General features: G+C 40.2%; 1 protein-coding gene across 3 annotated transcripts in view; it reads right to left on the bottom strand.

Moving 5' to 3' along the window:
• Positions 1-13,632, bottom strand: part of ltk (leukocyte receptor tyrosine kinase) — a 56,115-nt gene that overhangs the window by 19,229 nt on the left and 23,254 nt on the right. For all 3 annotated transcript variants that reach the window (XM_023393740.2, XM_023393741.2, XM_023393742.2), the window contains exons 3-15: positions 13,239-13,388; positions 12,739-12,967; positions 10,123-10,262; positions 8,672-8,797; positions 6,977-7,126; positions 6,247-6,347; positions 5,942-6,102; positions 5,469-5,563; positions 3,774-3,845; positions 3,244-3,418; positions 1,912-2,062; positions 1,559-1,687; positions 1,046-1,202 (exon numbers count right to left, since the gene is read on the bottom strand). In XM_023393740.2, the coding sequence (XP_023249508.1) occupies positions 1,046-1,202; positions 1,559-1,687; positions 1,912-2,062; positions 3,244-3,418; positions 3,774-3,845; positions 5,469-5,563; positions 5,942-6,102; positions 6,247-6,347; positions 6,977-7,126; positions 8,672-8,797; positions 10,123-10,262; positions 12,739-12,967; positions 13,239-13,388 (1,836 nt within the window). The remainder of the gene's footprint in view (positions 1-1,045; positions 1,203-1,558; positions 1,688-1,911; positions 2,063-3,243; positions 3,419-3,773; positions 3,846-5,468; positions 5,564-5,941; positions 6,103-6,246; positions 6,348-6,976; positions 7,127-8,671; positions 8,798-10,122; positions 10,263-12,738; positions 12,968-13,238; positions 13,389-13,632) is intronic.

The raw sequence follows: 13,632 nt of genomic DNA, 5'->3' as shown, positions 1-13,632 counted from the left end.
GTCTCTGCCGTATATGCCCTGCTTCAAAGGTCAAGACCCGCCATGAAAGGAAAAAATACAATCCAGAGAGATCCCATTATCCACAGGCCAAACGCGTGCTGTTGTGTGAGAGCACACATGCATGCCAGCATGTGCTGCTTCGAGTGTGTGTGTGTGTGTGTGTGTGTGTGTGTGTGTGTGTGTATACAGAAAAAAAAAAGAAAGTTTTTTTAAGCCACCTTTTAGAGAAATGAAAAATGTGCTTTCGATTTCACACAATAATTTGAGTTCACTCAATTTCAAGGAGAAGAGTCTGTCGTCCTACGAGGCCTTTAGCTCCACGGCACTTGATAAAAAAAAAAGCCCATTCTTTATGAGGACACTTAAGCGCTGTGATCATAAAACATTAAACCTCTCTTGACATATTCCATTACAGAGCCCAGAAAAATGTTATGAAAAGGTAACTAAACCCAGGATTACCATATTTCTACAGGCCATTAAAAATACACTGAGAGCCTGGGGTGCCCTGGTGGCCTTGGGTTTAAAGTACTGATCATGAACCCTAACATCCCTGGTTCAAATTCAGCTGGGACCCATACTGCATGTTTACAATGCCTTTGTCTTCATCTTCTGTCATCTCTTCACTGTTGACGATCTAATAAAGTCATAACCCCCCCCGAAAAAAAAAAATCAGTCATTCCATCTACTTTAAATTACTTACAGACGTCAGTGTAAACTGTTTTAACCTGTTTTGATTAAAGAAATAGTCCCTCTGAGGACTGATGAGGACATCTTCTAATGATTATCCTGAGTAACAGGAACACTGATTTGAGAGAGAGATGTTTCTTTCGATTTTTTAAATGTAATTTTTCAATGTTGAGAGAGTGACGAATACAACAGTGGAGCGAGTAATCTCAAAGACATATATAAAAAAAAACTCTTATCTCCATGGCTAGATACTACTACAGGTAAATGAGAAAACCTGTTTTTCCTAGCTTCATTGAACCAACCCTTTAAACAAACCAACATCCTGTAATGCTGGTGGGATAACTTTTTATTAACGTACCTGCAGCACCGGTTCGACCGTTGGTACTGGGACGTGTGGTGCTGTTTTCGTACTGCTCCAGCGATATCTGGTCCAGGCTGGACTCCGGGTCCTCGAGGTAAGCATTTCCTCCTCCACCAGCTGCAATCAGCAAGGGAATCAGCTCGCCGCTCTCCATCTGACAAGACGGCAACACAAAAACTATCATTGGTTTCACATGCATATATTTGGCATCTAAACATGTCACTGCAAATGGAAAATGATTAAAGTTTTGACAAAGCATCAACATAAGCAGTTAAGAAAATTGAATATGACTCAGGAGACCTGCATTTTATTACAGATGGGAGTGATCGAGTGTGTGTTCAATCTCTATTAAACCTGTGGATTAGAGTGTGAGACACCCCTGATTTGTCTCAATGTGTCTGCAGACATTTCAGATGCCTATCAGTGCATGCGCTTAATCTGTCCAAGGCATCACACAAACCCACAGAGAGGACGCACAGTGCTGAAGCACCACAAAGTTTCCTCTGTCACCTTAAAGATGTAGGTAGCTCCCCCTCCTCCACCTCCTCCTCCAGCCCACTCGGCGCCAGCCTCTCCCCTGAGATCATCTTCAATCACTGACCACTCTCCCAGGCAGATCTTCTCAGTGTGGGGATTTCTCTACACGAAAGGTCAGAGGGAGATTCAGGTTTAAGAGAAAGGTGCCATCTTCAAAAAAGTGAATGAATCTGACAGGCAAGATTTTTTTTATTTTTTTTTATTTTATTTTGTTTTATCTAGGTCACTCTCTCTCTCTCTCTCTCTCTCTGGGGAAGGATATCCCAGTGGGACATCACACAAGTCAGTAAATCTTCCAAGCCTGACTTCACTCTCACCATACTCACCCCCGGGCATGCATCCTCTCCCTGGTGGCCCACCAAGATGTAAAGTATATCTCCTTTCTCCAGAGGAAATATGGCAGAGATGAAGACCCCGTGGTTGCGTTTGTTGTGGTTTTTGGCTCCTTTCCCTCCCGCAGCTCCGTAGGCCGAGATCCTGAGGGAGATCAATGCACCACAAGGGAATTGAACGCTGGGACTGAAATAAACTGACTCAGGTTTCATACTGTATATCATACTGGACAGTTAGACTGCAGTACACTGCTATCGATATCTGACATAACACACCAATCAGGACACACAATCACCTTTGTCATGATTTCCACATACAAACACACACTCTGTGTTGACATTGGCTGGGTGTACTGCTGTGTGTAATTTAGCCTGAGTAATTTAACACCCTGTAAATCCTATGATTAATCCTGCCATTTTTCTCTTGTCTGATTTCATGTCGTGAGTGTGACAGTGAGGTCCCATGACCGACTGTGCAAAGACAATCAAACAGCTTGGAGTCTTGATCTGGCAGGACAACAATCAGTTACACTGAGCATGGCCAGAACAATTTAGTTCCTGAGCATGCAGTCACACCTCTTAGCCCAGCTCTCTGACTCACACAACGATGTCAACACAAGTGGATGACTGCTCTCTCTTCAGTAACTAAGCTCTTAAAAACTATGTAAAGAAGCGTAAACAACAACTCTTTCTGGTCACATCTGATCTGCGATATCCTGCATTTCAGGAATCACTGATTTTACCGGACAAGTCTGGCTATAAATGGCATTTTAGTTATTGTCAACAAATACTGTGAACAGGCCAAAACCAGCAGCATGTTAGTCCATATGTCTATAATTTGACTTGCAATCACTGTCTGTGCTCTCAGACACTCACGCCATCAGCTCCTACTGAAGATGTAAATCTTTAAAAAATGCGTCACAATCATATACTTTTCACTCAATCATCAATCATTTCCTGAGCACTGTAGTTTTTTAGCAAACGTTGATTGAACAATAGTAAATGGAGCATTCGTCACCTGCAGATCTGACGCATTAGTAAGAATATCAATGGCAGCAAGACGGTGTGTGCAGACTGGCTCAAAATAAACTAGTGTCTAGGTTCTATGTATTAAAGGAACATGTCGCTTTATGCAACGTTGTGACTCATTCATGTGTTTTAAGAGTTTTTAGACAACAATATGACTCGATAGTACAGATTACGTAGTCAGCACTTAGTAGGATCAATTCATTGTTAGTTTTGGTCTTTTGATGTGATTTTGAAGGAAAATAAAGACGTTTTATGAACTGATGGATGAGCATCAAAGTCATCCCCTCTATCACTTACAGATATCTGTTGGTAGCCGGTACCCTCCACATTTGGACTCCTTTCAATGGGCCTTCCTTCCCCACAGTAACACTGACATTTTTGTTTCTGTAGGTACTGTCACACTGGGCCTGTGTCGGGCCGTGAGGACCGCTGGCACCGCACGAGTTAAACCACCACGTCATCAGAGAAACCTCTAGAAAAATGGAGTCAAAGAACAGAAAAAACACTGGCATGAGCTGGTGGGAGATTGCAGAATTATTGAGAGAGTCGATAAATGTAGGTACTGTATATTCACTTTGAAGAACTGAGAAAAACACTAGAAAAAAATACAAAGAGATATGTGACACTAAGGTAAACTGTTGAACATTGAAGAACAGAAGTGCACAAGTTGCACAACGTAGGAGAGTCACTGGAGATTTCATTAATCAGCAATCTTCTACCTGGTATGTAAATTCTGCATGCACAATGGATTAAAAATAGCACGGTAGACAAAGAATGCTCCAGAATTTCACAAGGTATCCAAGGTGACAGCTCGAGCTGCACGCTACCTGAGGGGGAGGGCTCTGGAAGGGGGCTTAAGATATCCTCCAAGCCCGTCATGGACAGCAGAGAGTTGAGATCTGAGGAGAGGGGGAGCCCAGGTAGAGAAAAGGTAAGAGGAAAGAGAGAAAAGGAGTCACAGTCACCCATCTGCGTTTCACTGGAAATTATAATCAGACAGAAAGGACACGGATCAAAGGAAAAAAGAACAATTAAAGGACGGGTATTAGGGATGAACATAGAGACTAGTGTGTAAGACTAATTCCTGTGCAGGAAGACATCATGAATATGTTTCTCTCTTACACCTCTTCATCCACTTTGCATCATACAGACACAGTAAAGTTGGTCCATTCATTGGTGATTTCACTGTAGTTTCTGTACATTTCTTTTCTTTTCATGCAAGTCTCTCCAGCATGACGAGATCCCAGCACAGAGTGAGCTCGTGGATGTAATGGGGAGAAACACAAACTTAAGTTGTGGCCTGCTAAAGTTACTCTGGGATCCTGAGTTGACCCTGATATCAGTCAGAAAATGCTCCGGTCTTTCCCAACTGTAGCTGAGCATCACTGCACCTCCCTTGAAGTCTGAAACCATCTCTCCCTTAAATCAGGCCTGAACAAAAACTGTCTTATCCCTTTAATTGAATTATCCCTTTAATTTTGTATCTACTCTAGTACCACGCAAAATGGAAAAATTCATCCGGGACCATTTAAATCAGAAAGAGTCCCCTCACATGACTGTGAAAATAAAAAACAACAACACTAACAAGTGAATGCAGGCACACACTTCTACTTGATGTTGGTTACCCGCGCATCACAACCAATAATAGCAATAGGGCATCCAACAGAAAACTGTAGACCACTGGAGCTCAGAGCGAAGGACAGCAGTCATCACTTAGTCTCGACAACAGTAAGTCCCAACAGTTGGGAGGACGCCATGTTCTCCTCTGCTCTCCATTTAATCCAGCAGGAGTTTGACTCCATCTGGTTTACAGATAATTTTAAAAGTAAAGGGACGAGAGAAACCAGTTCTACATACACACACTGATAAACAGAGAATTTGAGCTGTCGTCATTGGGCTGTACCATTTTAACAATAAAGTATAAGAACAACTTTGAGCAACTTTGTGGCTTCATTAAAGATCCAAATATAAAGTCCTCTGTTATGTAATCAATATGTTTACTCATAAGAACAAACCGTGAATCTCCAATGGTAAGGATGCAACTTATGTCAAAAACTCTGATGAATTTCTCATGTAAATAGAGAGAGTGGAAGTGTGACCTTCAAGAACTGCAATTTGCCTGAAAGGTGTAATTTTAGTTACTATCATTTGGCTTCAGAGTAACACAGAAAAATGCTAGTAGAGAGGAAAGTCCCATATTTTGGACTGAAGTAACTTTTCCCAAACAGCACCCTCTGAGTATTTCTAGCTTCTCTTGAGTTAATCACTGGAATTACGTTGTCAGCATGTGACCTGAAAGAGAGCGAGGGGCCACATGGAAGCAAAAGTAGGCAACAAGAAACGAGCACCTGTGATTGAAGTGACCGATATACTCACGGGTATATACTCACGCTACAGTTACATCCCATCCTGAATTTGTTTTCTCATTAATATTATAACATTACCATATTGGACCATAGTTTAAGTGGTGGCATTGCTGTTACAGTCATTTTATACAGCATTTCATGTTAGCAACAGCTCACCTGTACTGAAGCAGGTTGCTCCAACTGCAATTTCATCGAGAGCAATATCAGCATTGGAGCCTTGTCCCCACACAGCTGTCACCTTCACATGGAACCTGGAGCGAAGGACAAACCATTTGTTTATCGTTGTCTTCATATGAAAGACAACAGGATCCCAATGTGAAAACAGCTCATACTAAAGAACAGGTCAAATCTTTACAAATTCTTCAGATGGAAGCAGGAAGTTTTGCTCTTTCTCATCATCAGTCTAAAGTATGCACTCATCCTCACACGCCTCCCCATCATTGTAAAATTGTAATGACACTTCTGCTGGAGAAAAATCTTTTGTTTTGACATATAAAATAAAGGAAATGGAAATATTACAGAGCCTGGCGTGAAAGAACCTGTTCTTGAATGATAGGAAAAAAGGAAAAAGAAGTGAGCATGCATAGCACTTCCGAGTTACATAATCCTTTTGTTTTTCTACTACCTACCCATGATGGAGGCCAGTCAGCTGCAGGGCAACGTGTTCCCAGTCATCTGCCCGCTGATCTTTTCTCTCCCACACCAGTGGTGCAGCAGTGGTTCCATTATCCTCTATAGCCACCAACAATGAACCGTTAAAGTCCCCATGTATATACAGAGAGAAGTGCATCTGCACAGACAGAGAAACAGAAGAAAAATTTAGCAGAGTTTATTTTATTTTATCTTTTTATGATTTGAGCAAAAGAACAATCTCAGAGGGACAAAAACACTTGAATTGAATAATTCAATCAGTGTATCAGTCTAAATAACCGACCTGGCAGGCAGCAGTGGAGACTGGAGGGGGGAAAGAAACGCTCTGAATGGACGCCTCTTGAAGGGAGTTGCTCTCTCTTACTTGTAGAAACAAGAAGTGCCCTGGGGGAGCACAACAAATGTGACACAGCAGAACACTTAACAGGTCATTAAAACAAATGGGCTTTGAAATAATGAACATCAGAGATACAGTATTAGTTTAAAAAGTTTTGCTTATATTTTTTAATGCCATAAGATTGAACTTGTTTTATTGCTCAGTGAGAAAGAGCAGCCTATAAAAAACTACTCAGAAGAATGAAAGTTGGTAGCACTGCGTTAGTTATAAAGGCATTTCTCTCTCAATACAAATATGTTTTGCAGCTGGATTCAAGCGATCCATATGATCTCTGTGTGGTGTGACTTCATATGGTAGTAATCTCAGTAGGCATTCCTATCATTAGCTGGGTCTAGAAAGAACAATAAATGAAAAGCCGGTTTGAAACAAAATTGAGTTTTGACACTTAGCAATGTGAGATCTGTGAACAGACGTGAGGAGAGATATTAAGCGTTTAACTTCCAGCTCTCCAGAACAAAATGATTTATCATAATGGGAAGAGACTCCCCAGAGGGGAAGTAATAAAGTCAGAGAATGAGATGTGAATATACCCATTTCACACACATACACACACACACACACACACACACACACACACACACACACACACACACACACACACACACACACAGCCAACCTGGTGTACTCTGCAGAGTGACACCCTGCATGTCTTCTCTCTCCAGGAGCTCATCTCCAGCGACCCTCCTCCAGGCCGAGTGCTTGTTGGACAGGGACCAACCACAGGTATCCTGCTCAAATGAGCAGTGTGAGCCAAACGGAAGAGCACCTGGGGAGGAGACAGATTGTTATCATTTTTCACTAAAAACAGACATCACAGCTGCTAGTCAGTCCATATTTCCCCCTTGACTCCTCTTCTCCCAGAGCATGAATCACATACAGAAGAGTGAGCTTTAATTTGCATTAAAAAGAAAATCCATAGACTCGGGGACCATTTACCTATCTTACAAGTTCTTCCTTAAATAAGTTTGGCCAGTTTGTACGTCGTTGTCATTTTGTCTTTGTTTTTCTTAAACGCAATTTTAAATGTATATATGCGTATATGCTGGTTTTTACCTCTTACTTTTTTGATTAGGTTTTATATGTTTGACACATGTTCAAAACAGACTAAATACAATGGGACAAAAAAAAAAAAAAAAATCCTTTTATCACACAATGTAGATGTAAATAAGATCCATGATGAAAGTGTTTCCAGTCTTTGTCCTTAGCTAGACTAAACATGTCGGCGATCTCTCCACTAAACTAAATTATCTTTTCATCTGATCTGGAGCAAGATGACAATAAAACCCTGCAGGACTCATATGGGATAGATTTAACTGGTGGGCCATTACAAAAATTGCACGACTACCACCATGGCCTCGCTCCTTTTCCCCGGGGCTCCACAGCTCAAGGACTCTAAATAGCCCTGACTACATTGATTTTATTACTGACTGAAGCAAGGCCTTTTGATTCTCAGTGTGGTGAAGTGTTTTTCTTTGCGCTAAATGATTGATGTTTTCAAAGAGAAGGAGGAAGCTTGTTATATTTCAGACTGTGAAATGGGAGTAAATGTGGCCTATTGATTGACTTTTTGAAAACACTTTTTTCTGCAGCAAATCAAATCAAATCTGGGATTTTAAAACATATAATAGATCCACAAGGCGTACCTCATTTTATAATAAATTGTTGTATGTGTCATTTTTTGACATTTTAAAAAGGCAAGATTAAAAAGGCATGATTACAAGATGATAAAAAAAAAAAAAAAACAGCAACACAGCAAAAACAGCAGTGACAAAAAATTAAAATAATTTGCTGATAGAGTAAAAAAAACAAAAAAAAAAACACTAGCTGATGGAAACATTGTGAAGCAAATTATCCAAGGACAGAAGCTGCATTCAGGCTTCACACTTTAAGTGTCCATATAATAGTTACTCTCTGCACTTTAAATATGTTGTATAGAGGCTTTTAGTGTGGAATAATCTGATACCTCCAGTCAAAGGATTAACAATTTATCATGGATTTAAACTTTCATACAGCTAATGCAAATAGATGCTGCTTGCCAATAGCCCCACTCTCTGCTTTAGGACTGCTGTACTGTATTAATTCTCCACCCACAATCACAAAAAGCACCCACACTTACACACATATTGTTTTCATACTCAGAATCAGTCCAAATGAAGTAGATCAAAACAAATGAAAAATGATTCATCGTCAATCAAACCTCTAAAGCCAGCTGCAAAAGTGCATTTTCACAGATTACTCATTGAAATTCCAGACTGCAATCTCACTCAAAGCAACATCATATTCTGCATCCTGTGTTTGTATGAAGACTCACCACAGATGAAGCCCTCATCCTCTCCAAACGGACAGTCAGTGTGGAAGTTACACACTTGGCTCGGGTCGATGCAGACTTCTGAGTTTACACAGTGGAAAGATTCTCCGCAAACTGCGTCCTCGTGTTCTGCATCACAGCAACCACACAACACTAATACAGCTGTACAATACTGGAATCACACATTGTCCACACCAGTGGTTCCCAACACTTTTTCCTCGTGACCCCTTAACAAAAAGCAATATTTTCTTATGACCTCTCTTCACAGGTTCAGTGGGAGTAGTTCAATCCATAATTGATTTTTCCTTCTCAGATTGTTTAATCTGAAATATTCTTAAAGGGAGGTAAAACTTCAGAGGTTTTAAAAACGAAATTTTAAGAAAAGTTTGACAAACATAAACATAGTTTCGTTTTATAGGAAAAAGAAATCTGATGTTTATAGGTCTCAGATCTTTATTTTTTGAACTGTTGGTCACACAAAACAAGAATCATATGATATACATTTATCAGTTTGTTGATGTTTTAGAGACCAGACGATGAATCTAAAATAAGCAGGTCAGACGACTATGTGCAACTCAGTACATTAACTAATCAATTTCTTAGAGTGTCATTTTCCTGATCTAATCTTTTTTACACCATCTGAAATGTTAACAGGCATTTGCTAAAAAAAAAAGATGCATAAAATTAGAATGAAAGAAGCATCACACTGTGAACCTGTTGACATACTCAGCACAAACACAACTAAATCTCAATAAGCACCTTTACATTTAGTGCAGCAATCTAAAGCATGAAACTTTCTCCAGTGTTTCTATAAACCATGAAGTTTATTTTCATACACGGAGGCTTTTCAGATGGGACCTCTGGGACGGGGCAGAGCCACCTGGGGTAATGAGTGTGATCCAGACCAAACTAGCATGCTAGCTTCTGATTAGGACGTTTGCTTATGTGCTAGCTTGTCATGTTAGATAGAACACACAGCAGAAGTTGTCAGTGTTATTAACAAGCTATAGCTACCTTAACACCTGGAAAATGGTGGAGTCTGCAGTCTCCTGGCAAGTATGGTGTTCTAAGCAAAATGATGCTACGTCACCATAGCCGTAACTGGAAAAATTCAAAGCTGAGGTCAATGACCTCTCAAGGTCACCAGAGGTCAGATACAAATCGCCTCCACGTCTGAAATAAAACCTTGGGGTATGTAGACTATTTCATGCTTTAGTCATAAAATGCACAATTGTTTTGCCTGTCTACCGAGGGAATCGTAATAATTAGTGTTTTTCTTTTCAACATCTGTGGAACCTTTAAACCAGATATTTCTAAACATGTGTCTCTGTGAACCAACAGCCAGCCGATCAGTTTGGTCAAAGCTGTTTATCGAAGGAGAACAAATGCTATAAGTGGCTTTGGTTTGAAGAGAAACCTGTCTATCACACCTCTGCAGGACATGGTGGACTCACCTGATTCACAGTTTATGAGCTCCAGAGAGTCCAGAGCCACAGTGACTCCATCTTGCCCCAAACAGGAAGTGTAGAGGAGGGTCACCTCAAAGGGCTCGTCCACCTGGCCGATCACACTCTCCAGAACCTGCCACTCAGCCCTGCATCAACCAGTCATAAAGAAGTTTAAGTATTTTAAAGTAACTGTAGGAATTCACAGCTTACTTGATTATTATTATTATTATTATTATTATTATTATTATTATTATTATTATTATTATTATATGTATGGATAAATATTAATTTACTGCATTAATAAAATAATAAGACAAAGAATTTCCTCTACTGCCTTCAATATGGTTCGTGTTTTTGTAGAAGCCTGCGTGGTCAGACATACTAGCAGCACCACTTTGTTGTCTCTAAGCAACAAACAGTCATCTGCTGTCAATAACTGAGCTAAAATGGTTAATAACATTAGCTAATGTCATTAGCAAATTGAAAAAGAAAAAGTTTACAATTCATGTCAGTTGCAGTTGTGCAAACCTGATGATGTTTATCATGATTTCATTGATATCATTTATGTTTTATTGCATATTGATGTTTTTGGTGAAACAAGCTTTTCCATGTTTATAACAGGTCTAAGAAAGGAAAGCGAACCTCTGCTTTTATCTGTTTGGAAAGCTGAGAAAAGCAACAGTTCTCTGGGGGAGTTTCCTTCAAATCCGGTGGAATAAATTAAACAAAGGCAGCTCTCAGGGCCAAAATGTTTACAGCATTTGAAGTGGAAAACCTGCAGGTTTATGCTTTTAGAAAATAAACAAATTGGCATCGTCAATGAATCTTCTCATGGGGTCTTTAAATTTATCACAAATAAAATAAGATAAACAATAAAATACATTTGAACATGCATTAAAAGCATAATAAAAGTTATTGTCATACTAAGCTGTAACATATAATCATTATATAGACCTCTGCTGTCCTTTACAAGACTTTCACTCGTCAGACCTGTAATTTACTTGAACTTGAAGTTGATATTAAAACAAACAATGTGGCAGGTTGGGATCATGGTTATCATCAGGACTTTTTTAGCTGTAATCAAACATTTTGTTTACACAATCCTAATTTTTTGGCAGAATATTGCCTTACAAACATGTGGAATTTGTTTTCTTCCTCTTAAAAAAAAAAAAAAAAAAAAAAAGGCTTTTTGGCTTGTTTTGAAACCTGCATTCTTAACATCATTTTGTGGCCTTCATCCTTTGCTCTTGTTCTGGCACATCACTACCACCACTGTCTATATGCAGTCAGCAGCACTCCCATAGCTGTGGCATGCACAATATGTGCATCATATATGTTGACCGCAAAAAACAAAAGCTGATCAAAACATTTCTCCACTGTGGCCAAAAGCTCCACAGGCAGAGTCTTAACCCAGCATATTAAATCAGTCTCCTTCTTATGTTATTTTTTGGTTTCTCCAAGCCCCAACTGACGCATTTGATTTTTCACGGCTCAACTTGACAAACCTGGGCCACATACAGCAACTCTGTTCCTGCAATAATATGACTGCAGCCTCCACCTCAGAGTACAGTCGCCCTAAAGATGAGCCTTTTTTGACATTCTTTTTAAAGTCAATCTCGGATTGCCACTTTGAAGATGTGATGGCAGGTTCACTAAACCTTACTTCACACGTTACAAATCCACCTCTCAGAGTCCATCTGAAGACACCCGTGCTGCAATGGCCTCAAAGATACAGAACATCTAATAGAGTGAGTGAATAGTGTTCCACGACTGGAATCATGCAGTAAAATGAGAATAACACATACAATCTAGGGGGCATTTCCAGGGCCATTAAGCATCTGTTTTGCAGGAAAAATGTTCGGTTAGCACCGTTGCTGACTTCTGAGAACAATCAGTACAGGTGAAACAACATACACACAGATGGGAACTGTGCTTTAAATGGAGAGTGCATCCGGAAGTTACTGGTTCTAATGTACAGGTTAGTATGGGGTGAACAGCAAGCTGAATAAATGAAACCACTGTCTGTGTGTCTCATAATGGAATTGCTCAGTCCATTACTGCACAGACATTAACAAAGCCGATGTACAAACTTATTGCATATGCCCATCCATCCCTCTTCTGTCCTAACCAATTATATATAAATTCATTTCCAGAGTCTGCATCTAGAGACGAGAATGCTTTTAGCTGCTCTAAAGATGGCTGTACTTCTGCATTAGATCAATAGGAAATACCTGTCCCCATTTCCCAAACAATACACAGGGGACCACTGTCCCCACACAGTCACAAATCTACAGTTCTGTCCCACGTGACAGGTAAGAAAATGTTTCTTTATTCAACTTTAGTACCCCACAAGTAAAATGTATTAGTTTCTGTGCCCTTGCTCTCCCTGAAGACATGTGTCACCTTTCATTGAAGGAAATCTCAGCCCCCTTTTATTCTTTTTACAGCCTGAACCTCAACTTGACAAGCACTTCAATCAGAAAAGATGCAGGGTTTTGCTTTTTGACACTAATTAAATGGACATGCTGTGCTGCATAAGTCATGAGGACTCAGACAAATAAATATTCCTCACATACAGCACTGCAGAAGCATGCAGAGCTTGTTCTTAGTGTGTTTGCTGACCTGCGGCCGGCTCGCCTCTTGTGGTTGAGGACCACAGAGTGAACAGCTGAATCTGAGAGAACTGGTTTGATCAGGAGTGTGAGGTTCCCCAACGCTGGACTGGACTCATACAGAGCCACCTGCAAGATGCAGTGCCTGTCGCTTCCTGCTAAGAGCGGGCTGGTTAAGTGGTACTCGCATCTCCCAGAGGCCTCTGCAGCAGGGGAGGAGCTTAGGAGAAGGAAGTGCCCTAAGGTAAGAAAAAATACAAATAAATAGAAATTTCATGCTTGACAAGTTTGATAGCAGCATCATAATACTGTCACTCCAAATTAAGCATTTGACAAATGTTTTAACTTTAGGACCAATTTCAGACTTTGCATTAGGATACATCAAACACGATTCATAATAAATGTCAAGGCAGAAGCACACATTCAAATATGTTTCAGAGAAGAAGAAAGCATGTGCAGGATCCTGAAGCTTCCACTTAGTTTCTCCTCAGTGAGTCACTGCACTCTTACCATCAGAGCTTCCCTCTGAATGGTCGGTCGCAGGCATCATCCCAGCCTGCGCGCTCTCTGGTTGCTGTGGCGACCCCACTGACCAGTCACTTTGGTCGCTATGATTTGATAAAGTCCAGAGGCACAGTGACTCAAAATCACAGAAGGTAACTGTGAGATAGAAAGACAAGAGTGTAGCCTTTGAGGTGTGGGGATTTCGTTGAACAAAAAAAGTCTGAAAAAAAATGGCAGTGTTTAATAGAGTAGAAAAGTGCTATTGTTTCTATTCAAAAGTTTACATGATAAACTGAAGAGGAAAAACACAGCCAAAACAAGGTATACCATATACATTTTTATGAAATTTGCCTGCTGCTAAATATTTTGATGTATGAAAACATAATCATCAAACAAAATC

The sequence above is a fragment of the Seriola lalandi genome, unplaced genomic scaffold (assembly GCF_002814215.2).
Source record: "Seriola lalandi dorsalis isolate HSWRI2012SDOR001 ecotype SW California unplaced genomic scaffold, Sedor1 jcf7180002054942, whole genome shotgun sequence".
In the NCBI taxonomy this organism is placed as follows: domain Eukaryota; kingdom Metazoa; phylum Chordata; class Actinopteri; order Carangiformes; family Carangidae; genus Seriola; species Seriola lalandi.
The sequence above is the reverse complement of the archived record's forward strand: the minus strand, read 5'-3'. Positions and strand labels throughout refer to the sequence as shown.